Source organism: Lytechinus variegatus, chromosome 1 (assembly GCF_018143015.1).
Source record: "Lytechinus variegatus isolate NC3 chromosome 1, Lvar_3.0, whole genome shotgun sequence".
Lineage (NCBI taxonomy): Eukaryota > Metazoa > Echinodermata > Echinoidea > Temnopleuroida > Toxopneustidae > Lytechinus > Lytechinus variegatus.
The window spans coordinates 82,936,351-82,963,115 of record NC_054740.1 but is presented as its reverse complement, the minus strand read 5'-3'; the positions used below and the strand labels follow the sequence as shown (position 1 = coordinate 82,963,115).

The 26,765-nt window shown below is 36.4% G+C and overlaps 2 protein-coding genes across 2 annotated transcripts in view; one reads left to right on the top strand and one right to left on the bottom strand.

The window, feature by feature from the left end:
- LOC121425340 (rab3 GTPase-activating protein catalytic subunit-like) overlaps positions 1-8,596 on the bottom strand; it is a 29,681-nt gene extending 21,085 nt beyond the window's left edge. The window contains exons 1-5 of the mRNA XM_041621372.1: positions 8,544-8,596; positions 8,383-8,435; positions 4,312-4,387; positions 3,172-3,334; positions 2,517-2,595 (exon numbers count right to left, since the gene is read on the bottom strand). Of these exons, the coding sequence (XP_041477306.1) occupies positions 2,517-2,595; positions 3,172-3,334; positions 4,312-4,387; positions 8,383-8,435; positions 8,544-8,561 (389 nt within the window). The 5' untranslated portion in view covers positions 8,562-8,596. The remainder of the gene's footprint in view (positions 1-2,516; positions 2,596-3,171; positions 3,335-4,311; positions 4,388-8,382; positions 8,436-8,543) is intronic.
- A 5,087-nt stretch (positions 8,597-13,683) lies between these two features.
- LOC121425331 (transmembrane protein 41A-like) overlaps positions 13,684-26,765 on the top strand; it is a 47,608-nt gene continuing 34,526 nt past the window's right edge. The window contains exon 1 of the mRNA XM_041621364.1: positions 13,684-13,852. Coding sequence (XP_041477298.1) covers positions 13,746-13,852 — 107 coding nt within the window. The 5' untranslated portion in view covers positions 13,684-13,745. The remainder of the gene's footprint in view (positions 13,853-26,765) is intronic.

Sequence of the window (26,765 nt, the reverse complement as noted above, 5' to 3'; positions counted from 1 at the left end):
GAATAATCCCCTGCTTTGGAATCTTTAGAAAATAATGGCCAACTTTTATCATTCTAAGGACATAATGAAGTTCAAGAGATAACAAAGGTTCTTTACAGTACTAAAGAGCTTTTTCAGGCAGTGAGTCCAGCAAAAACCTGGATGTCAGATGCTCAGCATCTAATGAGTCCTTATTAATTTATAACATTGATAATGTCATCATGAATCAAGCCTGATCAGGGCTACCTCTTACAAAGAGTTACCATTGATCAAATCAATGTCAACAGTATAAAAATCTATCCATACCATGACTTTTCTACAGGAAATTTGCACAATCTCCTTAGTAAACAAAGGGAATTACACCATATCTTCAAGAGAATGAATGTATGAATATGCATCATATCTTGGAAATCTTTTGAACAAATCTGCATTTTAGATGTTGATGTTGCTGACTATCCATAGTTGTGATTTATCAGACCAATCACAACTCTTTGTAAGACGGGCCCCAGGTATTCAAGCTCCCATTGACTTGACCTGAAACTTTAAAAACAGGTCAGCCAAAGGAACACTATCTATTTCCTGTACACTCTGGTATCAATCGGCTAAGCACTGTTACCCAATGACAATTGGATATCAGAACGAACTGTTAGCAAGTTAAGGAACCACGCAAGTGTGCAGTGATTTTGCACATGTAATAGGTACACATAGCATTTGATAAAACTGAAATTATATGAGCAGGCCTCTACAAAAAATTTTTTTGTCACTTGCCCTGTTGGGCAAGTGATGAAATAATTTGCTTGCCCGATAGAAAAAACTGCTTGCCCAATTTTTAAAATAATTTTTCATTATGACGGCACTACTCTTGTTTTTATTAAGGTATACAAAATAACAATTGAGAATCATGTCCAGTATAAAAGAACACACATTGAAAAGGATATTTTCAGCAACGTAGGCCTAAGTCTTTACGTTTATTTTGGAGAAAAAAAATCAATTTTTTATGGGTATTTAAGGTTTTAAAAAACCCTTCAACAAAAGTTGCTAAAATTTCATATTTTGCATCTTTAAATCCATGAAATTGCTTCCTGCGTACCATATTTCCTTAGAATTGCTTTCATTTACCGTAGTTAGAAAAGTAAGAAAGCCAGTGAAAAATGTTCAGCTCTTTATTGACTCGGAAAAAATTATTTTATCATCAAAAGTGGAGTGGCTAAAATTTCACATTTTGCATCTTTAAATCCATGAAATGGTCATTTATTTTCCATATTTTCTTGTTTAAAAAAAAATATTTGGAAACCATCAAGTCTTTTCTTTATAATTTTATGATGTTCCACTCTGTCAATAATTTTATCTACATGTTTTCACATGCTACTTTTTTATCTATTTTGAGGAATACCTGTTCACTTATTAATGAATTATTACTAACATTGTTTAATATTGTATGATTTTTAAGTAATTTCTTTCACTATGCTTAGAATCTTGGGTGTGTGTTGTGTGTGTGTGTGGGTGTTTGTGTGGGTGTGACTGTGAGTTGAACTTTGATATAAATGAATTCAATATCTAATTTCTACTTCGCCTATTCCAGTACAATAACCTGTACTCAGCCATGTAATAAAGGCCCACATACCCTAACTTTTCCTGAAGTTCTTTGAAAACGCAGACTTCTACGAAAATTGCATTTCTCCATGGGGGAGTCTAAATTTGGTGGGAATGTATTCATTAATAACTTAAATATACATGACAATGAAGAAATCATCAAACTTTATTGGAAGTTTTGAATAATATACCCGAAATGTAAACTCTGTCTGAAACAGAAAATCACCATCATTGAGGCCTTTACTGAGCGAATTGTCCCCCAGAGCTCTGGCAGAGAGACAGAGCTCAGACTGGCTAGCTAGTATGCGCACGTGCGTGAGGCTCCCGCCGGCCTTGTAAAATAGATGGAGCTTTGTTTGATGATTTATTGTCTGATATTTACCTCATCCCCTCAAAAAGGGAAACAAATGAATTTTAAGTTATAATCAACAAATACGGCAAGTTATTTTTTATGTTGATAGGCCGTTTTGAAAAGCAAAGCCGAATGACAACTCACCAATGCGCGGTTACTAGACTGTGATTTATTTCCTGTGTAATTCTAATTATTTTATCACAGAATTGTGATATCGGAAGGGGGAAAATGTGCATTAGAAATTGCACATGATGGTAGTCATAATGGACCCCTATACTACATTCAACTGTTTCCCGGCCATTGCATTGATTTTTTTCATACCTGGTACCATGTATGGAAATACGTGGTACAGAAAAAATAACGCAATTTTGGAATTCGAAACTGCGCTACTCGCTATTTTTAAAGGCTTATTCATGATTTTGAGTGTGGATTTTTGATGATTTATGGAAAAACGAGGAACGGTACAGAAAAAAGACGCAACAACCACTTGCCCGATCGGGCAATTGACTTTGGGAAGTGCTTGCCCGCACGTCATTTTCACTTGCCCCGGGCAAGCGGGCAAGCGGGTTTGTCGCGCCCTGTATGAGCTTACCATCTACAAAGGCAGTGAGCTCTAGGAGGAAAATCATTGCCAGATGAAAGCATGTCTTCTATTGGCTGAGGAATCTTATCTGAAAGGAAAATTATACAATATATTGGGAAAAATCTATCAAACAGAAAGACTTCATCATCATTTGTGGTATAAAATTTAATACTAACAATGATTTTGATAAAGGGTAGTAATCAATAAATGGTTCTGGAGTCCTGGTTAATGCTTAATTGGAAAAAATAAAGGAAAAATTTAATCATATTAATTAATTTCAACAAACCATGACATGGTCTCGATCCATAGCCTGCAGTGAATTTATCGTATGATCTTCCTCAGTGCAAGCACTGATTTAAACAAAAGTTGTATAAACGCGAGTTTCAATATCACCTTCGTGACTTTGGCCCATTATAATTACAAGGCAGATTTACACCTCTACAGTCCAGTGCAAATAACTCTCAGAATTATAGAGTTGATATATGATTACTGGTATGATGTAGATTTCAAAGACTTTCAAAATTAGACCAATTGCCAGGTGCAATCAGTTTGCAACATACAGATGTTCAGAGATTGATATGAGCTATAAAGGCACTGTATCATCATTATTTCTTCCACTATTCAAACTCACAAGCACATCTGGAATATATATTTTCAAACATACCATCCTCTTCCTCCTGCTTGCTACCATCATCCTCTTGTTCAGATTCCTCCCCTTCATCCTCTTCCCCTTCCATCTTTAGCCGATGCTCGCTGATGAGGAAGTGGAAGTTTGCAAAGGAAATATTCTCGGATTTCTCCTCCCATTTGCCTGATGTGAACTCACCCTATGTAAAAAGAGTCAGTAAGGTTTCCACTATTCGTCATTACATTTCAACTCTTAGATGTAACCATGTGAATGGCTCTGGCAGTGTCTCCTACTTTACACAATTCAATATTGTAGCAGGGCTGACACTGTCATATGAATATCAAACACTATCTCTTTAACCCATTTCATTATATATTTAAAAACACGAAAACATTTGAAAACCTGTATACTTGACACATACATGTATTTATTCTAAAAATTAGAATACTGTACGAATGAATTCAATCACTTACATTGGAAATTAGCATGAAATGATTATACACATGACTGGTGGCCTGTTTTCATGCTAGAAGAGATTTTTTCAATTATTTCATCTCATCATTTTTTATGTGTTTTAACACAGTGGGAGTAAATTTCCTCCTTAACACTTTAATAGTCAGTATTGACAAATAATAAACTTTGTTTTCAGATCCCTGTTAACAATGAGAATTTCAATACATGTAGTACAATAATCTGATTTAAGTTTGTGTCTCGCCCACTTATGAAAATACTAGAAATATTGTGATTTGCGAGGGCACGCAACAGAATTGTATCGAAACTTCATTGTGAAATGACTGGGATGGAATAACACTTGTCATAAGAGCCTTGCACGTAAACTTTAACGTTGACCTAAAAATGACCATTGATCTTATCATGTGACCGCCAACTGCAGCATAATATGCAAGTCCCCCAAGTCCATCTACCATCCAAGTTTGGTTGAAAAGCAACTTACAGTTGCGGAGTTATGTGTCATTAGATTTGTGATGGACGGACGACATTTGGATCCCTAAGTCTCGCCTTCACCTCTGGTGGGAGAGACAAAAATGGTTGAGAAACTGAATCATAACCCAAGTACATGTCTCTAGTCATGTTCATTGTCTTGTATTTTAATGAGCAGCAGGACGAAACATCATTCTAGAATTACATAATACAAAAGTGGAAATGTTAAGTATTTACCTTTTTCAGTGGTGGTCCTAACAGAGCAGATGTAAGCCTCCAGTCATGGATGACTTGCTCCAAACGAGATATGAATCTAATCAATCAAATCAACAAATGAGATAAGAATAATGTGTTCAATGGAGCTAAAAATACCAAGTGGTATAAAAGAAACAAAAAAGTGTACAGTAATTCCATTTATCAAATTTAAATATCAAACTTAGCGACAGCATTTATTTCTTAATTTGAAAAAAACTTCATAATATCCCACTGCAGCTGCCCTGTCCAAAGTCTTCATTTGCAATTTTTGCATCGATGCAATAAAGCACAATTGGACAAAGTGTTCAGATATTCATAGTGTAGGGTGGCTACTGGAGTTAGATGGCTACTTTTAGACAGGTGTAATTGACACATAAGTCTCTCAGTTCAAGGTTAGGGTGGAACTGCCCAGGAGAGCACATGGCCCACTTTATTCCTATCTCCTTTCCAAAATCATCTCATCAATTAACATAATCATTGACCAATCAGGAAGTAGTGTATCCTCTCATTGAACAAATCAATGACCAATCAGCAAAGAGTGTATTTTGTATCATCTGGGTGCAGGGCTCCACATTAACTTTTTTTGGTGGTGGCCCGTTCGGGCCACCAAATCCTTCAAATAATTTTTTTTGGTGGCCCGTTAGTAAAGTTTGGTGGCCCGAAAAATATAAAGAAAAACAATAATTAAAAATGAATAAAACAAATTTCTGAAATATTAATTCTGCAGCCACTACCACTAAGTTACTCCCACTTTGCACATCTTGTATGTAAATCGTGCTTGCAGTCATATTACTATGCTTATTGATTTGTGGTAATATATAAATTGTTCTATCATTGCAAATATGAAATGATTGAAAGAGAACAAAAGAATTGTATTGTTCCCAGGTATTATTATAGCAGGAGAAAATCACAGAAAAATATGTTGAAAAATTAGAACAATGCATAAAAGGGGGAAACAAATATAACTTTTAGAATTGTATATTGAAAAAAAGAAAACAAAAATTATAAAATAAATAAGTGAAATACAACGAAAAGAAAAAAAAGAACAGGAAAAAAAAAGAAAATGAAAGAAAAATGAATAAGACAAAATTGATGAAAAATGGGGAAAATTGTTTTTATTATTATTCAGTAGAAACATATTCTTTAATCAGGCATATTCAATGGGAAGGGATATAAATGGTTTAGTCACTATAAAAAAATGAAAGAAAAAAATAAGAAAACGGCAAAAGTTATATCTGGAAAAACAGTGAGAAAAGTCCTTCCTATATTTGACAAAATGATGGAAAATTCACATTTCATATCAATGAAATGCCTTCCCAAAATATTTACTTCCTTTAAGAGTGGTTTAAGAAGTCATTTATAAACAAAAAAGAAAGAAGCTGTCTGTTATTTTTGGCTAGAAACGACACAGCTTCAAAAGAAACCAAATATCAACATACATACAAATGCACACGTGGGACTGTGATGTACTCACCTATGAGTTTTATGTGTATTAATGCATTTGGAAAATCGGACTTTTTGAGTCAAAAGAGAGGTCATAATTCCTCTTTTTAATGCTTGCTAATAATCAGGATTTAGTAATATGGACTGTAGAAGGGCATTTCATTGGTGTAAAATGTGACTTTGACGTAGATTTTCAAAGTTCTGTGGAAGATTTCTTAGCAGTAACATTTTGTATCGCAGAGCTCTGAATAGTCTGCTAGCGCACAGCTAGCTATAGCTGCAGTGGTTTCATGCATGCAAGCTCACGTACGCCAGACGGCCGGCGCAGCCGGCTGAATAGTACTGTATGCTGCAGTAGTGCAGTGGTAGGCCTCCATACTGTCATGACTATGCAATCTTTGTGTGTGTGTATTTGTGTGTAGATTGACAAAAAGGGCGCATGACGAATTGGCTTGCAATTTCAACTGTAGAAAGTTGATAAATGCGTGCAAAATCGGGAGAAAAATTGCGCTACTTTGAAAATTATTGGTTGCCCGATTCGGGCCACCAAAACTTAACATTTTTTCAATAATGGTTGCCCGAGGTGAATTTCTGGTGGCCCCGGGCCACCGCTAATGTCGAGCCTTGTCTGGGTGTATGCATGTACCCTGCATCCACATTACATAATACACAGTGTATTTATGAGTATGTTAGATTCATAGACAGGGCAGTGTATCAATGTGTGTAACACAAAACATAACTGCACAGAGAATCAATGCAGAGCTACCAAGTCTCACGCATTGTGCGTGAGACTCACGCATCCAGGGTCCGTCTCACGATCTCACGCATGGCACCCATTTTTCTCACTCATCAGGACTCGACAGAAGAAAAAGAGAAAAAGTAGCATTATTCGCTAGATTACACGCACTGGCCGACCGCCTTCGCGTCTACCCCAGCACGTGAGACGAATCGAGAGTGCAGTCAGCGCACAGCTAGTACATGATACGATGAATCGCATGCATGCGTTGCATGGTTTTGTTGTATGGATCGATATCATGATGAAGCCCATATCTCGCACACCCCTTTTCGAAACATACAAAAGTAATTACTGGCCGCGCGTGCGCAGAGTCGTGAAAATCTCACGCATAACATTTTTTTAACTTGGCATCTCTGTCAATGTAGCATCTAAACCAGGTCAAATCAATATCTAAACAAAGAAGTGAAATTTAAAAAGACTGAGCAGATGAACTGAATTGCATCTAACATTCCAACTTGTTTATAGAAAGTTCCTCTGACCTATAGAATACTAAAGTGCATCTTACCTGTACATGTAAATACAAAGTTCCCTGACCTTTGAAAATAAGGCTCTCCAATAGATTAAAATAATTATTAAACAATAAAATTTGAACATTGATTGTAAATAATTATCATAATAATAAATATCTACAATCAAAATTCAAATTTCAAATATGATGAATAATAATATTCATCTATAAATTATTCTTCATAACGGCATTTCTGACATCGCTAATCGAAGCTATGTCATATCGAAGCGGTTCAACGGTCAAGCCTATTGTATTTGCAGTGTTTGCGAATGGATGAACGACATCGGTCTGGTACATATCCTCTAATTTTTTCTATTTTTTTTGCGAAATGGTCATAGCTTTATATGAATTCGGTGTATAAAGGTATGTAATTTAATAACATTTAAGTTAGAAATACGATCCGACGTTCCACTGTTAAATATGAAGGGAATTCCCTTTTTGTTTAGAAAGTTCGCTAGGCACAGTCCTATATGCGTGTCTAACGTTAGGCTCCGTGATGTAAATTGTAATGACAATAATAAAATACCAATATGTTAAAATCATTAAAAATATCAATCATCACGCAGTCCACTAGGCTAGGTCCTATGCACATATTCAGCCAAAATTAAGAGTACTAAAAAGGGAGAAAATTGGAATAGACTTCCTTAACAAGATGGCTTGTAGCGCTTGGGTGTTACCTCTGCCAGCGCCCGTTTTAAGCGAGTTTAGTGTTTAATCCCTTACAAGTCTTATTCTAAGTATTATTGTACCGCTTAGGGTGCGTTCACGATTCCTTTGCCTGTGTCACTTTTACTTTTCCTTTCCCACCCCTCTCTCTCTCTCCTTTCTCTTCAGCTTTCTTAACTCTCTTTCCCCATCATTTCCACTCATTTTCAGTTACAACTACATGTACAAGTAACTAAATTTATTTATATATTTTATTAATCGCATGCTACACTCCTTTATTATGAGTTTTTCATTATTTTTTAGTATTAATATATATTGTAAATCAACCATTGGAATTGGGACAGGTGGCTTCATGCCACAATAATTAAGTTAACTTTTTGAGTTTTTCTGTCCGTGGCGTTCCAATGGTTGATATTTCTATTTTCTTATTTTGTATTGTTTACACTGAAATGTATTTTTGTATATTATTTGCTGAATAAATACTAATAATAATAACATAAGCTGGCTATAAAATACCTCGGATTCCTGAAGCGAATGGAAGAATTAATTTAAGGGCAGGAATACAGGGCATGGGCAGGGACCATGGCAATTTCATTACGCGAAACTAAGTACATGGGACTGAAAAGTTAACATTTCTTACCTCTCCCATTCTGAAGCTGTCGTAAAATCTGTTATTTCGAAGACCTCGGATTCCTGAAGGGAAGAAAACAATGTTCAACAGAAATTAATAAATACTGATGTGCTAGATCTAAAATTAAGTAATGATTAGATCCATATGATTCTCCGGTAAATGAAACTTACCTCGACGTCATCTGCCATGTTATTTGTTTTCAATGAAAGTTTTTCCACTGATCGTGTGTAGCTCCCTCTTTCGGATTAATTTTTCAAGTGATGAAAAATGTAGAGGAGAAATGAGGGAAAAATAGACGAAATCGAAGAAATAATTTAAGAGATGGAAGCATGCGCCAGTGTCACTTTTATTTTCCATAAAATTACAAATTTAATCTAACTAATTTATATCACTGTTAGAATGGACTGAGCCTAAGGCTGATTACCTCTGAGTTACGTTTCCAACACTAATCGAATGCCAATGATCGATAGAAAATATACCCTGTTTTAGGCATATTAAATGATAATGAAATATTTAGCTTGATTAGCTAACTACTATAATAGTCCATTTCAGGAGTCATCTTCTTAAAACTGAGAATCGGGAGGGGGATCTCATTTCATAATGACCTAGGCGATTTATGTTTTCTTTGTAAACTCGATCGCCAAATTTCCCTCATCTATCTTCACAGGGAAATCATCCTCTTCTTCTGTGTTGAATTCCTCCGTTTACCGGAGAACTGCAAGCCTTAGGTTGCAGAACAGCAAGGTAAAATAAAATAATGCCCATCATCGGGCACGATGACGACTTCCTATACTTGAAAGTATATTTACTTAGCCTGATGTAAAAACCATATAGCTGAATAAAGGGAACACAGTAGTCATGTAGAGGGATGCTCTGGGCTGAAAAGTTTTATATCTAAAAAAGAGTAAAATCCACAAAGCAAAATAGGCTGCCTTTCATCAAAATCTGATAACAAATATCAAAGTTATTGAATTTCAAAGTTTAGCAATAGTTTTATATTGTGAAAACAGTTACGATTATGTACGTCGTCATGAATATTGATGGGCAGATGATGTCACATCTCCACTCACTTTCCTTTTTCTTATGTTATTACGTAAAATCATATTCGTTTTTTGTAAATTATATGTATGTCTCCTTGTAATGAAATAAGTTGCAGCAGTGAATATCTAGCTAATGCACTTAATTAGTTGTTATTCCAATATTTATTTGTTCTTGGAGGAAACAATTTGAATACAAGAACAAATGAGGATAAATTATGACATCATCTGTTAATTTGCTCATTGAATATTCATGAAGACACGCCTCGAACTGGAGTCACCGGAATAATGCAAATCTTTAGAATGCCATCACTCCAGTTAATCTAATCAAATAATTAATTCTTAATCTAATCAAATCATATGATTTTCAGCCTGGAGTACCCCGCCATGCAAATACGCACCTTCGGGACATATTTTGAAACCCGAAGCAAGGTACAGATTGGGGCTGAGGTGAAGCAGAAAATAATGTTGATGAAGACAATAGAAGTAGGCCAATCCTCGGCCTCGTGGACTATCGGCCTATATAAAAGCAACCCCTGTGAGTCATAAGGCCACTGCCATAAATAGATCATGAATGGATCACTGACATCTTGTTCATTTAAATTAATAAAAGGAAGAGGGGAGGGGGCGAAACAACCAAAACATCGCTGATAAGGGCTAGGGCTGATAATCAGACAAAATATTTATAAAAAAAAGCGAGGCAGCATGGAATCATGAATTATTTCAACCGTGTATGCCACGACATTCCAAAATGATCAGATCATCATTGCTACAAAGTCTATATTCAGCTGATATTCGATACACAAAATTATTGGCTTATAGAACTTCAGCTCGCTTAATTATTTCATTAAAACACTTAGAGCAACTTCACTGAAAAAATACAAATCGCCATGAAAATACAATCTTTTCGCTTAAGGCCCAACTATACTACCGGGTAATTCTAATGTAGCTCTTCCAGATATAGGCCTACAGTGTTTGTCTTCTATTTTTTCTGGAGAAATATTATTTCTTTATCCACGCCGTATAGGGCACTTTTTCAGTGCTTCAAAAAGTGTGGGGGCTCTGTGCCCCACCGCCCCCAGGATCGCCGCCCCTTGAGTCAGGTGACGAATTTTGATCTGTGTTTATTGTCCTAGCTGCTCTTGTAGGCCTATAGGTTAAAAGGAAAGCTTTAATTAGAGGATATTGTCTCGTCAGATCAAATGCTCTTAAGATGTAGACATATATTTGCTAACTTTGATAATAATGAGAAATGCCCGGGGGGAGGCACTTAAGTTGACGAGTGGATACCATGCGCGACCCAAAAAACACGTAAAAAGGATGTCTTTTTCACGATAGGGCACGTTACGTACGTAACGTGATAAGGGTGTCAAAAACACAAAAATAATGAAAAAAGGGTATCTATTTCACTAGGAAAATTACGTGTTTAGGGTCGAAATTGTCGGGATGATAAAACAAAATTAAAATGTTTTATAAAGGATGTCCTTTTTGCCCCAACACTTCGTGTTTAGAGTCAGATTAGCGCGAGGTGTAGAAGGTGGGGTCGTACTAAACCAAATAAGGTAAAGCCGACGACCGAAGGACCCGTAACAATAAAACATTCCTGTACTTGTTTAGGGGTTCATTTCAGGGAATATTTGCCAAGAGTATCGTTTTGTTTCCAATACTTGTCAAGGGTAGGGTTTCACACGCCAATACTTGTTAAGGGGTGCATTTTCAGAATTTGGAAATTACGTGTTTAGGGTGCTTTTCCAGACCCCATGGTCGCGCATGGTATCCACTCGTGAATGGAAGTGGCCCCCCCGGGGAGAAATGTCACTAGGCCGACTTGAAAAACCTGTCAAGGGCAATGGCCGTACGCAGGGGAGGGGAGGGGGCAGTTGCCCCCCCCCCTAGAATGCAAAACCGCCCTCCCTCCGTCCCGCTTCCTCCCTTTTTTTTCTCTCGAAAGTTTACGTGTACTACCCCCCTCCGGATTTTTTTCCCGTACAGCCATGCAAGGTTCTACATTTCGTCAAAAATTATGATGTCACTTGATGTCGACTGCAGGCAACTGTGATTGCGTTCTTGCATTAGGGAATGATTTCAGATCTTGTTGGATTGCGCCGTGGCCCTAAGAGGCGGGGTTACTGGGGGCATAGAGGCAGATCCAGGGGAGGCAGGGCCCCCCTATTGGCGGAGCAAAAAAAAGGGGAGGAAAGACAGGGCCCCCCTATTTGCGGAGCAAAAAAAAGGGGAGGAAAGAGGGGAGAAAAGGGGGGAAAGGGGAAAAGAGAGGAGAAAAGGAGAAGCAAAATAAGAGGAGGAAGACGAGTGAATACAACGAGATGAGGAGAAGACTTGGAAAAAAAAAATCTTTCTTATCAAGTATAATATATTGCTCTTGCATGTTGATTGAGTTATGTATGCCTCCCTTTTTCATGCCCGTTTTATCAATGAAAAACTTCGGCTCGTGATTTATTCCTCGCATCTATTGTAAAAATATACTTACCCATTTACCTATTCACTAAAAAAAAGTGCTTGAAATTTCAATTTTTCAGGCCTTTACATTTTCAAATTTTGCTCTCTTGCTAGGCTTGAGGCTTATTAAATTTAATAAATAAGGTAATAACATATTAATGAATTCCTTTAATAATTAAAGTGTCCCTTTTTCAAAATGAAAAATCGACAATTTTCATCTCGCGCTTAGGAAGGGAACAAGGAAGATAGTTATCATTTTCATATGATTACAAATGTTCTCAGAATTCACAATGTTTCTACACAGTGCTTAAATTGACCCCAGTTTTCAGATCGGAATATCAAATATTTTCAGCTCGAATTATTGATTTTCATAATCAAAAATGTATTTAGGATGCCAAGATTCTAGATCTAAATCTAAAGCACGCGCATGCATGTTTTTGAGATACGTACACATCTTGTCCTTTATAAAAAATTAAAATTATCAAATTTTAGATCAGAATATCAATAATTTACTACTCGCGCTTCGCGCTCGCATTACTTATATGTAGGAAGATACCCAATTGTCCAATTTTCATGATTTACAAATTAAAGCATGAATAGAGTGTCCCGTTTCAGGTCAAAATCTTAATTTTTCAGCTCACGCTTCGCGCTCGCATAAGTTATATAAATATCCTGTTCATGATTACAAAATGAATGAATTAAATTGAATTGATAAAAGTGATCAGAATTCATTTTTTAGGTCAAAAAGTCTAAAAGATTTTATTTGATTGTTGAAATATGTATTATCTTCATGGCTATAACTACAAACAGTCCGTAACAGGTCCCTTTTCGATCAGGCTAGAAAGTATATTAAAACTATTTAGTTACATACGCATTTTGTTCAGGATCACAATGCCCAGCTAATGTTCAATTTTCAGGACAAAATAAATATGAAATTTCCAAAAAATTATCTGCTCGCGCTTCGCGTTTGGCACATGGCTTATGAGATTATTATATATGTATGTTGTGTTAAAAGAATATAGTGACTGTTAGGACTACCTAAGAAACAAACAATCCCGGCAAGCAATAATCAATTTTGAGCGACTGATAGGGATGGGCCCGGAATGGGTAAAAAACAAATTGCCCCCCCCCGGCACCCCTCTGTTGGCGGAAGCTGGATCCGCCCCTGACAGGGGGTGCCTCCTGGTTGACAAGCATTTTTTTTTACAAAAACCCCCTGAACAAACCCCAGCACCCTCTATTTAAAAATCATTCCAAGGGCCCTGGATTGTGAACATAATAGGGCGTGTGTACTGTCTTTGCTCAGGTTTCCTCATGTGCCAATATTTGCCAATTATTGTTATTATTGCTCAATAATTGTGTATATTGGTGCACGCTGTTATCTTCCCCCAGTAGCGTACCTAGGATTTTCCACCAGGGGGGGGGGGGACAAAACTGTCCGCCCAAAAATTTGACAAGCAAAAAAAAAGTCTTCAAGTTTGTCAGGGGGGGGGGGGCAAAAAGGTCTTTCAAGCTCGTCAGGAGGGGCAGGGATACGTCCTTTGCATGGGTTCTGGCTCGTCACGGGGGGGGGGGCAGTCTGCCTCCCCCGTAGGTACGCTAGTGCTTCCCCCTTTGTTTGTATTTTTCTAATGCCAATCTGTTCTATTGTCATTGCTTGTTACTTTACTGCCATGTCCCCTCTGGAACCGTCAAAGAAATAAAATCATTGTCAAAGTAACCCTAACCCAGTCATTGTCAATCATCGTCAGTGCATCCCACTGATCTCTCCCTTATCAGTGGTGCATCCGACATGCCCGATTGCCATTTTACATTTTCATTTCAGATTGAAAGACACCATAATACCTCTACTTTCCAAGTGAACTCGAAATAAAAATGGGATTGTTCATTGCTATTTCCGCTATTGGAGGAATTTTTGCATTATATACATCATGGCTATATGTCTTGTCCATCAACCTGCCATCTCATTCAATTGATTCCAGGTAAATATAGGCCTACTACTCGAGAATTGAGAATTTACGTGACGGTAAAGTGCAGGTCCAGTCCCACAAACTCATTTTTTTGTACCGGTATCGGTACAGTACCAGTAACGCATTTTCATTTTATTTTAATAGAAGGTTGCTGCTGTTTATATCAATAGAAGGTTGCTACTGGTAGTGTATAACATATTTTAGGATTTTATTATCTAAGAGGTGAAAGTCATTCCCAGGTTGTTTTCATGCATAGTTGGTTCTGACACGGCCCTTCTATGGCTTTTTAAAACCACTTGATTAGAATAGAGATCGTGCCAGATCGGGTGGGTGTGGTCTTTTCGTGATCACTCATGAGTTGCCACAGGTCATCAACCACATGTAAGTGTGGTGTGATCTTTTCTTTCCCCGCACTCTGAGAATATTTTAATAAGGAACTGAAAGGGGGTATAGGCATGATAATGAGCAAGCCAATGTACAAAGGTTACAATTTGATTTCAAAGATTTGAAAAGGAAAAAAAATGTTTCTCGGAGCAATGATATTGCATGGTTCTTAAAGAAGGTATCCCACTCTGGTTGACACTTAATGGCTTTGACCGCTTAAGCTCCATGGATACTTTAATTGCTACCCTTGGCATTAAAAGCCAGTGCTGGGATTTTGGTATGGTAAAATTCTAGTTCGATTCTATTTTTTTTTTTAAGGCAATTAAAAAGTTTCAAGGGATATGTTCTGATAGTGTTTTAACCAGTGTTATTGTAACAATAGTCATATAAGACCGACATAGGAAATAATTTGCCCTGGTTATTTAAAGATAGCTCTAGGCATTTGATTTGATTTTGATGGTTTCATAAAAGACAAGAAAGGAAAGGTTTGTTTATTCGAAGGGCATTGTTTCTTAACTGAAGTCAGGTTATAAAAGAGGTCGGCGGACATGCCTTGTGATGTTTTCTCAATGAATTTTCTTGACTGATAGTTTTGAATTTGTTTTGTTTTATGAGCGTAGTTTCGGCATTTGAATAAAGCTAGATAGTACAATTGTAAATATGTAAATAGATGAACGAGAATAGATACAAAAGATAGGTAAAAATAACTCTTCTCTTTATTTAATGCTTTGTTTTAATTCTACAAAGACAGACAGGTGCCTTAGTTAATGAGGTTTTTTTTTTTTTTTTTTTTTAGGGGAGAGAAGACTTTAAGAAATGAATGGGAGGGGGGGGGTGGAGCGTGTCAAGCTATCAGTCTCCACATCGGTGCGTTTTTTAGATCTCTCTTGTCGTAAATAATCTTTCGGAACCCTACTCGAAGGGCCCTTTTTGAAACAAGCTTCGTCTCAGCATCTCTGGAATATTTTGAGGTATATAATATCTGTCATTCTTTTTTTTTTGTTAATGGATTTGGATCGTTTATCTGTTAATTGCAGTTTTCTTTCTTTGAATGTGAAAGGTTTAAGAGATAAGTTGAAAAGAGAAAGAATTTTTACTTGGTTGAAGGATAAGAAAGCAGACGTAGTTTTCTTGCAAGAAACTTTTAGTACAAGGGAAATCGAAGAAGCATGGGATTCTGAGTGGAATGGAAACATATACTATAGTCATGGTACATGTCATAGTCGGGGGGTTAGTGTACTAATCAACTCCAAGTTAGGTATTCAGATTCTGGACACAAAGACTGACGAAAACGGAAGGTTTATAATTATGGAATGTATATTACAAGATATAAAGTTAGCTTTAGTTAATGTGTACTTCCCTGTTCAAGGTCATAACATGGAGAGAAACACAGTCTTACACAATTTAAATACAGTTTTAAAAGAAAAACATGATCGAGGTGTTCCTCTCATTATGGGAGGAGATTTTAATTTAGTACGGAATATTGACTTAGACTACATGGGAAATAATACAAGACAGTTTCAGTCTTCTTTTCAGAAGAACTTTGATAATTTTGTATGTGATTTAAATTTAGTTGATATTTGGAGGGAAATTAATGGCGTTAAGAGACAGTATACTTTTAGACAAATTAACCCCTTTATGCAAAGCAGGTTAGATTATTGGTTTATTACAGAAAGTTTTAGAGAATTTGTTTTAACATGTGATATAATACCGTCTATAGCACCAGATCACTCGGCGGTTGTATTTCAACTCTTTAATAAACCCTCTCAGTCAATTCAAACATCTAAAGGCACTTATTGGAAATTTAACAATAGTCTGTGTACAGACGGTGATTTTACTCGACAAATGAAAGACGAAATTATCAATTTGAAAGAAACTTTTAAAAAAGAAATCAAAGATAAGATAATTTTTTGGGATTTCTTGAAAATGAAAATCGGCAATTTTTCTCGGAAATATTCAAAGGAAAAGGCTAAGAAACGAAGAGAGAAAATCAAAGATTTAGAAAAAGAAATTGATGGTATTCAAACGAGATTAACTACAAATATGAATAAACAATCAATCGATTTATTAGAGAATAAAAAGACAGAATTAAAGGCATGTTATGATTATGTGAGCGAAGGTCTTAAAATCAGATCGAGAGCTTCTTTTTATGAAAGCGGGGAAAGGGATACCAGGTACTTCACTCAGTTAATGGAATCCAACAAAAAGAAAACAAATATACGTAAATTATCAATAGGAGATAGATTAACTTTTGATCAAAAGGAAATAAAAAATGAAATAAGGAATTTTTATAGCATGTTATATGCAAAGAGAGATGATAAAATCCTTGATGACTTTTTCTCCGATGTAACAAAATTATCAGAAGAATCGATGAAATCATGTGAAGGGAAAATTACGGAAGGTGAATGTTTAGCTGCTTTAAAAGGGATGAAGTTAAATAAATCACCGGGTAATGACGGGCTTAGCGTAGAATTTTATTTAGTGTTTTGGCCGCTAATTGGGGATGTTTTAGTTGATGCTTTAAATAATGCTTTTATGAGAGGAGAACTTTCGCCATCACAAAGACAAGCAACTATTACCTTAATTCATAAAGAAGGAAAGGATCCATTACATATTAAAAATTATCGGCCCATCTCACTGTTAAATGTAGACTACAAAATTTTGGCGAAGGTACTATCAATAAGAATAAAGGAGGTGTTGCATGAAATAATCAATGTCGACCAAGTAGGATATTTAAAAGGAAGGAATATTGGGGAAGCTATAAGACTTATAGATGACATGATTTTTCATTCAGTAAAAAATGATATATCGGCATATCTATTGGCCATTGATTTTGAAAAGGCATTTGATTCGGTTTCACATTGTTTTTTGTTTAAAGTCTTGCAAACGTTTGGTTTTGGACCCTCATTTTGTAAATGGACAAGTACTTTGTATAAAAAAGCTGAAAGTTGTGTTTTCAATGGCAGTATTTCAACAGGTTACTTTGATATAGGGAGAGGGGTAAGACAAGGAGATCCGTTATCCCCCTATCTCTTTATTTTATGTATTGAAATTTTGGCTAACAGAATAAGACTTGATCCAGAAATTCACGGAATCAAGTTTGGAAATACAGAAGTTAAGCAAATTTTATACGCAGATGATATGACAATTTTTGTAAAAGACACTCGGTCCATTGAAAAGTTAGATATGCTGTTCGAATGTTTTGCCGAAACGTCAGGTTTGAGGATGAATAAAGATAAAACCTTTATTATGTTACTGGGACACCATGAACAAATAGATCAAATTTTACCTTTTGGTAAAGTGGAGCAGATGGTTAGGATCTTAGGTATATATTTTTCATTAGATAGAGAAAGTCAAGTAAGAATAAATTACAAAGAAATACTTAGTAGAATAAAGAAAATTTTGATGTGGTGGAAGCAAAGGGATTTGACATTAATGGGCAAAATTCAGTTAATTAAAACATTTGTACTATCTAAATTGATATACATTTCTTCTCTTACCATTGTCCCGACATGGGTAATAGAGGATCTTAATACACTGATCTTTGGATTTTTATGGGGTGGTAAAGATAAAATTCAAAGAGACATTGTTTATTTAGATTATGGTCATGCTGGTCTAAAAATGACAAATTTTCAGTTATTCATTAAGACACAAAGAATTATGTGGATTAAAAGACTTATAATGGGAGAGCCAAAAATGAAATGGAAACAATATTTCAGATACTTAGCACACGATATGGGAGGATTGCTAATTTTTTTTAGTAACCTCACAATGAATTTGATAGGATTTGAACTGCCAGAATTTTATACAGAAATGTTAGATGTATGGTTCAATAAGAAATTGTTTTTACTTAAAGAAGAGAAGAATAAAAGAAATGAGATCATTTTCAATAATAGGTTCATCCGTTTGAAAGGACAAACATATTATAATGAAAAGCTGTTTTTAAAGAAAATTTATAAACTCCATCATATTGTAGATAAAGATGGGAAGATTAAGTCTATTTCGACCTTTCAAAAAATGGGTTTGGATCGTTTTGAAATAGAAAAGATACTCGAAATTTTTAATAACATTCCATACTTTTGGAAGGACTCGCTGAAAAAAGGGGGTCAAAGTTCTATAGATAGTGAGTTAATTTTGGATTTTCAATTAAAAGGCAGGACTTTTGACTTGCAAGACATCACATCAAAAAGAATATATGATATTCTTGTAAGTATGAAATCGGATATACCCCAAGCATTTAAAAAACTTGAGGAAAAATATAATTTAACAAACAAGGATATATCTGATATTTTTCTAAGACCACGAAAATCGACTCTGAACAGCAGACTCAGAGAATTTCAATTTAAAATATTACACAATATACTATACACAAAAAAATATTTATATTTATTTAAAATGACAACAGATGATTTATGTTCATTCTGCAGTAAAGAAGAAGAAACATATGATCATATATTCTTTTCATGTGATAAAATAAAAACTATATGGATAGAATGTGGGAACATGCTTCAACTCCCTATCATTACAAATATAGATAAAAAAGGTGTACACGTAGGCGTGGAAGGGTCAACTAAAGGAGAGGCTCAATTATTAAATCACATAATAATCCTCATAAAGTATATGATTTTAAAAAATAGTAGAAACACAAAAGATCCACCGACCCTTAACCATATCAAGGAAAAAATACAAGAAGATAGACTTGAAGAAAGAAAACTAGCTGAACAGAGAGGTCTATTAACAAATCATTTCAGAAAATGGGACAAGTTTATTTTCTAGGGATGCTGAGGCTAAGAAAGTTCAACCATACAGTTAGACTGAAATGGAGGGTAGGGTTGAGGGGAGGGAAGCAGGTCGCGCTTCCTGGGCTTGGATGGGATGTGGGGGGAGGGGCAGTTGGGATAGGAGGGCTTTACTTTGTTTTACTCATTCAGTTCAATTGCGTCACTATGAATTATTTTGTTATAACTATTTTGTTCCTGATGACGCGAATGTTATATTCTGTATTTTTTTTGTACAATTCTTTTTTGTATTATGAATAATTATTTATTTGACTTTGTGAACAATGTTTTGTTAATTCACTATTGTATGTATGATTTTGAACTGAATGTTTTAATAAATACTACTTCAAAAAAAAAAAAAAAAAAAAACGCATCTTCATTTTCTTTTAAGTTCTTGTCTTGTCTCTCCATTCTAATTTTAATTCTTCCACTCACACTTAGACAAGAGTCTAGATCTATTGCGAGATTGATCTCTCAAACAACAGATGGCGATCACAAATTGCTCGTGACCTGTGCGCAATTCGCGTTCGCTATTATCATGAATATTATAGGGGAAGTTCACCCTGACAAAAAGTTTATTGTAAAAATAGCAGAAAAAATGATAAATTATAAGGAAATTATAGACTATTCCAGATGATTAGCTTTTATGAAAATTTGTTGCTGTCATATCAAGTTGAGGGGAAGAATGTAGAGCATGTCATTAACCTGGGCATGCCAAAAGAGATCCTGGAAAATAAAAGTTTTACAAAATTGATTAATTCAGATATAGTGATAGGCCCTATGCCGATTTGTCTCAATGGTTAATTATATTACTAAATAAATTGAAATGTGATATAGATCAGAAAAGCTGGACTTTAATTTAAAATGACACTTTTCATGAATAAAATGTTATGAAAATATTTTAAAAACGCACAGGTCCCTTTCACCAGCTAATATAACGCAGGGGCCGCGGAACGGTTTTCAAAGTGGGGGGGGGGGGGCTGAACATGCTAAAAATCACAATTTTATGGTAATTTTTGCGTTTTTGTACATGGTTCTGGAAAAAGTGGGGGGCTGAAGCCCCCCTGGTTCCGCGGCCCCTTTAACCAAGCATTAGTACACATTTATCATCTTAAAGAATAATGTACATTATATCTACATCATTGACAGTAACTATAACGATGGTCACTTGCCAAAATGCAAATTAGATCCAAATTTATATCCATATGATCATGAGAGTAGTAAAATCCAACAATTCATTTCTTCAAAGTCATTAATACAAAGTTTCCAAACTCCAATTGCCACAAATAGGCCTGTAACTAGAAAGTTGTAAAAACCAGTCTGAATTAAAACTCCATTTAACTGTTAAAAAACACGAACACTGTTATTTTTTGTTTTCTGGAACTCATTTACTGGAAATCATCGTTTTGCCTATCATACACATTGACACTCTTGTCCTTCGGAAGTTTTGCTTTCCCTATCTTGTCAATTGGTACAAAGCCGGGAGGATGATGCAGTGTGCCAGTAACTGTGTCACTCTTACGCTTCTTCTTCCCCTTGCCTTTCTTGCTTCGGCGGTAAGATGGTGATGTTGCATGGAATGGGCTGGCGATGCTAGAACTTGGCGAGGAGAGGACGCGCTTGACGTTGGGAATCGAGGGTGACGAAGGCATGGATGATGCGGCTTGTGGATGGATGCCTGACAGTCCGGGGACATCTCTGGCAGAGCTACCAAGTCTCACGCATTATGCGTGAGACTCAAGCATTTTGGACTCTTGTTCATCCCCTCAAATCTCTGTCTCACGCAACTCTCACAGCCTATCCCCATATACATTGTACACAATGTCTGTGATCTCACTCAGATTCACAGAAAATCTCACGCATAGCTGGTCTTTGAACTTGGCATCTCTGCTCTGGGAGACAATGGGGGCGATGCTCTTGGAGGAGAATCTATTCTGACAGGGGTGTCGCCTGTTAATTCCTCTCTCATTAGCTTGTCTTTCTTGTCTGTGTGCCATGTGTCGAAGAGAGGAACTTTCATGCATAGATTGGGCTTTCCTCTGAGATGATAGTGATCCCTTATCAAATCCATGTACGCAGGGATCAGCGGGCGTTTGCTTGCCGCATTCCTATAATTTCTCCATATTACTTCACATAGATGAGACTCGAATGTCCATGCTTTGCACCCATTCATTCTCCTGAAGTGATCTTTTCTGCTCTTCCAGGCACCTTCAATCGTGTTGGTGTGAACGGTTGCCTCTCTTGTTGTCGTATCTTGATACTTCTGCACAAATGTGTCGGAGTGCTCAACAGTGAAATGGCGATATCCAATCTCGTTCAGCCTGTAATAGGCTCGCCATCCATCCGAATAGATAGTCGACCCCTTTTCCACATGTCGTTCGATCAATGGAAGCAGAGTGTTCTCATCTCTTCTCTCAACGGGGTAGAGTACAATCCTGTTGGTAGATCTTTCGGCCATCCCAAAGATCCATATCTTGAGTCCGCGAGGATCTCCCCTGTGGTACTTGGTCCTCCTCCCAAACAGACTCTCATCAATCTCGACTCCTCCTCGAAGCTTTTCCCCTGACTCGTAATACAAGTCATGGACGAATTTATGACAAAGATCGCGCAAAAAGTTCGCCCAGTCCACGGCGGAATTCTTATAATCCATCCCGGATTCCACAGCACAGCGGTGAAGCGTAGATCCTAAGATCCACTCTCTTAAAAAGATGAGTATCTCCCGGACATCAAAATGAGTTCCCTCAAAAAGTGAAAACGAGTGGCCCGAATAACTCTTCTCATGAGGCCATCTCACAGTTCCTCGGCACCTCCAGATTCTGCCTCCTCTCCTTCCAACTTTCTTAATTGCCTTGCAAGGCCTTTTGCAAACTTCGCAAAATATCTGCGATGCGATGAATCGATTGTCCTCTAGCCATTTATACAAGACGTCATCACTCTGGGCTAAAAGCAGATGAAAGGAAAACGGGTTGCGAAAATGAGGCAATCCGATGTTGGATGGATCTCGCTCTCGCTTTGACCAAGACATGTTGATGCTTCTTCATCGACGACTTAGTGTGGAGTGACTCAAATTGGCTGGAGCTGTAATCAATATCACTAATTCAGGCAAAGGTCTACATAATTTGACAATGCCTACCTATACCAAAAAAACTAAATGGGGCTTATGAATATTCATATGAATGCATGATATAGATTTGCAGAATAAAACTTACCTTTATTTAGTAGTATTTAGGTTGACCATATAGGTATTCATATTGCTTTGTCGAGATATTCCATGCATATATCCGATAGTTCCTTCCTCCTTCGTATAGGCGAAACAGAGCTTCAAAATGCAAAATAGCTGCTCTATCTCGGCATAATCCATACAGGTTAGCCCATTCCATGAACACTGTGGGATTCAGGCTGTTGACAAAAGCAAAACCTGAAACTAAACACCTTTCCCAATGTCTTAGTCCAAAAATATCTTCTAATTCTTCTCGGCCATAAATTTGCCTCTCCGATGATATCCTGAATATCTCTCCAAAGTATATATATTTGTCCATTCCTGGATGACATTTTTTGGCAGTTGAAAGATTCAGAAAGATTGTAGCTATGGGTGAGCCACACGCCAGATAAGGTTATCGAGATTCTTATGAATAAGCATGAGCTTAGTGAATCAGTTTAATGTCGTCACAAACCATCGCCAAAGGTATTACAAGTCTACACATGCTAGATGCATAGCAGGGTCATTCCATAAAGGTCGGACGTACATTTGGACACATTTAAGAGCTGTATCTCCTTTGAATTGATAGCAGTGTTTTATTTTTTTTAGTATATCATAACACGTGACCTAGGTTATCATTAGACCATGACAGGACCAGGCTAAAGAATAGAAAATATGGGCAAAAATGTGAGGGGTCGGACGTACATCAGACGAAAGTAGGTTTTATGCATTTAGAGTTCATGTCAAAATCTCTGATTTTTGTGATGCAGGTACTAAAATTCTAATATGAGCTGTTAGCTAAAGGATGAGTCTTAAAAGAAATGAAGCAAAGAAATTGATAGGCATTGCCTTGTTTTAGTTACAGGCTGATCTATTTGGGGTCGGACGTACACTTTGAAGGGGTCGGACGTACATTGTGCAAAATATTTGCACACTGTACGTCCGACCCCCTTTGAAGTTCAGTTACACAAAACATAGACATTCTAAACTGGATTTATTCTAATATACATACTGTTTGGTTAGTTGTCTTTCACATTTACAGAATCAACAAATGAATCTGATGCTGGTGAAGAGTTATGCTTGATTAAAGTTGACATGCATTCAGACAGTGTACGTCCGAACCCCATACTGATTTTCTTTCTGTCAAGCAAAATGCTCCTCATATCTATTACAAATAAGTCAGTGGGGGTTATTCTGTTTCCATTTTGATATCTACATTTTTAGATCACATCAATAATGAAACAACACAACTATTCACACAATGCAGGATATCTTTTTACTGTTAAACTTCAAGTAAAATGTATCTTTTTTTAATGGTTTGCGAAGGACATCACAAAGAATTTCTTCAACATTAAAAAACTTGTCCTATTACAAAATTTGTTTAAACAAGGTGGGTTACGAGCCATGAGTCTTCCCTGATGTTGCAATCAATAAAAAATGGAATATGACCTTTTGACCCCTAGATGACCTTTGATCTCTCCATCCTCAAGAACACATGTGATTTTTCCCACTGATCTTTTTGTTCCAAGTTTGGGCAAAATTAATGCAAAAATATGTCATTTGACATTTTTACCCCTAGATGACAATTGACCTCTCCATTCTCTTGAACAAATATGTGGTACTACCCACTGATAATTTGTTCCAAGTTTGAATACATTTGAATACAATACACATACAAAAATACCGGTATCAAAAGTTAACTTTTGACCCCTAGAAAGCTTGAACAATTGACCTTGAAATAACAAAATGAGCAAAAGTGACCTTTTGACCCATTAATAACACAAGACATTATCATCTCCATCAACAAAAAAAAATTGTATTACCCACTGATTTTGTGTTTCAAGTTTGAACAATATTGATGTAAACAAAAAACTTAATTTAAACGAAATCTTTCAAAAAATGACTGAATGGCCTCTTATCTTATGACCTTTTGACCCCTAGATGACCTTTGACCTCATCAACACACACATGGTATCAACCAAGGATCATTTGTACCAAGTTTGAACAAGGTTGATGCAGGAATAAAGAAATGAGAACAAGTCAAAATTAAATGAATAACCCTTCACATTTTCATAACTTACACCCCTATAGGCAAAAGTAGAATAGTCTAGACATCCATGTTTTATTATAGCAAATGGGCAGATCTATTTCCCATAGAGGGACAATTGCTGTACCTGAGATTGAGGGGAAGGGACAAATTCTTATTTTACATGGAACTTCTTTGTTTATTAAATTTCTCATGTATTTGTATGTTTTTAATTTTGATTTTCTTTTTTAATTTCCTGCAGGCCATTATTCAGTCATAATTACCACTAAATTCATTAAGTTATGTGATAATTTGAGATGAAGGAAGGCAGTTTCCATTGAATATGCACACAAAACACAAATAAATCACCATTTCTTCATCATATATAAAGCTACATATTGTCAAAAATGTGTGGTATTCTTTGTGAAACTGGTCTCAAAACTTTGCAAGACTTCAAAGAAAAAAACCAATAAAACTATACAGCGATATCAAGGTGTGTTAAAGATCTATCATGCAAAATGTTAAAGATGGAAAGTGAATTTTGCCTCCAGTATTTGTTGGGTAAAGAAAATACAAAAAAAGTCATTCTAAACTAGGTTGAAATTGAAATTTGTATTCAATTTTGAAAAATTGATATGAGTAAAAGATGTTATGATACTAAACTTTTGCAAAAAACATCTAAGCAGTGCAAGATAATTTCATAAAAAAAGTTTCAAAGGGGTCGGATGTACAGGGGGTCGGACGTACAAAAAAGTTGTACGTGCGACCCCCATTTAACTTGAAATCCCGGACTAGTGGTGAGCTACCTTCTGGTGTATATATTAAACAAACCAAGCTTGCTTTGCATCTGACTTTGGGAAAATTTATCTGCTTTTGTTTTGCTTGTAAGAAAAAAAGTGTATGTGAAAAGGGGTCGGACGTACATTTGAAAGTGCCTGCTTTTAATATATTTTGTTTAAAAAACATAAGAAAAATAGAAAAAAACCTAACTTATTTTTTAGAAACCTGACATGATAACAACTTGGACAACATCCAACTTTGATTATTTCAAAGCTTATAAAAGTTTCAAAATTTGTTGCAAACTTGACCTTTTAAAATAAGTAAAATTCTATTTTGTTGCTATGGTGACTTCACTGCCTTGCCAAAATGAAACGATACATTGTTTGAAATTATTTTTTTCAGATTTATACATTTCAGTGTCTGAGCTTTCAAGTGATTCCTAATTTGTTCTGTTTGTAGGATTTTGAAATTTTGACCAAAAGGTTTACTATTTTATGGAACAGCCCAGCAGATACGGTAGGTCGGAAGCGGGGTTGGTTATATGCCGGGGGGGAGGGGGCACTTAGTATATAATGCATAGTGGGTATGTGCCACGGAGGGGACCCCCATTGTTACACTCAAATTTCCGTTCCAAGGCATAGCATTTTGTCTTATTGAGAAAAAGAACAAAGAAAGCTGCTCCAAAGCATAGCATTTTCTTATCGAGAAAAAAAAGAAGAAAGAAATCAGCTCCAAAGCATCGCATATTTTTCGTTACGCCGTTCTGGTTGCATTGATATGCTACAATGAGCTGCAATTTTGGAGAAAAGCGGTCGCAGAGCACTGTCCAACCATCGTCCCTGCGCGAGCGCACCCAGTGCCTATGCTGCCGGGCTAGCTGCATCATACACGCATACCCGTTCCATAGGTATGCATACGCACTAGCTCACACGCTGGCGATCCGTTCCAAGGACCCCCGTTTTCACAAACATTTTTAGTTCTGAAGCCCGTTCTGAGACCCTCCTTTTTACAATAAGCCCGCTCCAAGGCCCCCGTTTTTGTCTCGCCCGCAGCACACCCCCACCACTTTTTTGGTCGAGTGCCCCCCCCGGGGTTATATGATGAAATTGACAATAGCCAAGCTATGTAGAGAAATCCGAGTAAAAATCCTCCAATATATTCAGAATGTTCCAATTATTGCACGATCCTAATATTCAACGCAATAATCTATACATAAAATCACCCCAAATAATAATCACAAAATTACTTGGCTATTTCTCTTTGTGGAAATACCAGAGAAAAGGGTAGTAGAAGACATTAATTTCTTCCAGGTGAGGTGAAGGACAACATTTATGAAAAAGGCTTGAAATCCAGTTATGATGGAATGTCGAAGAAAAGAATGATGCTTGCTCCTGCTGGTGTGATGGAACAAAATACATTTTATGACATTCCCAAAACACATGTTGTCTCAATGAGATAACTTGGAAGAGTGTGATGAAAATATCACTTGTCAAATGATGAGGAAGGATGAACAAAGAAAAGGTGTTGGTTTGAATGGAAGGAAGCTCAGGCGGCTTGTGCTTGTGATTGCTATTGTTGACCATGACCATTAGAAGATAATCCAAGATACAAAATATGTTATTAGCTGCTATTAGCAGAGTGATTGTTCCATCCTCTGGTAGGATTAACTATAAGGCTTAAAAATCCCTACCAGAGAGTCACAAAAAGTAATTTCCTGAGATTCTATTGAAAGTGAATTACACATTACTATTATGAGAG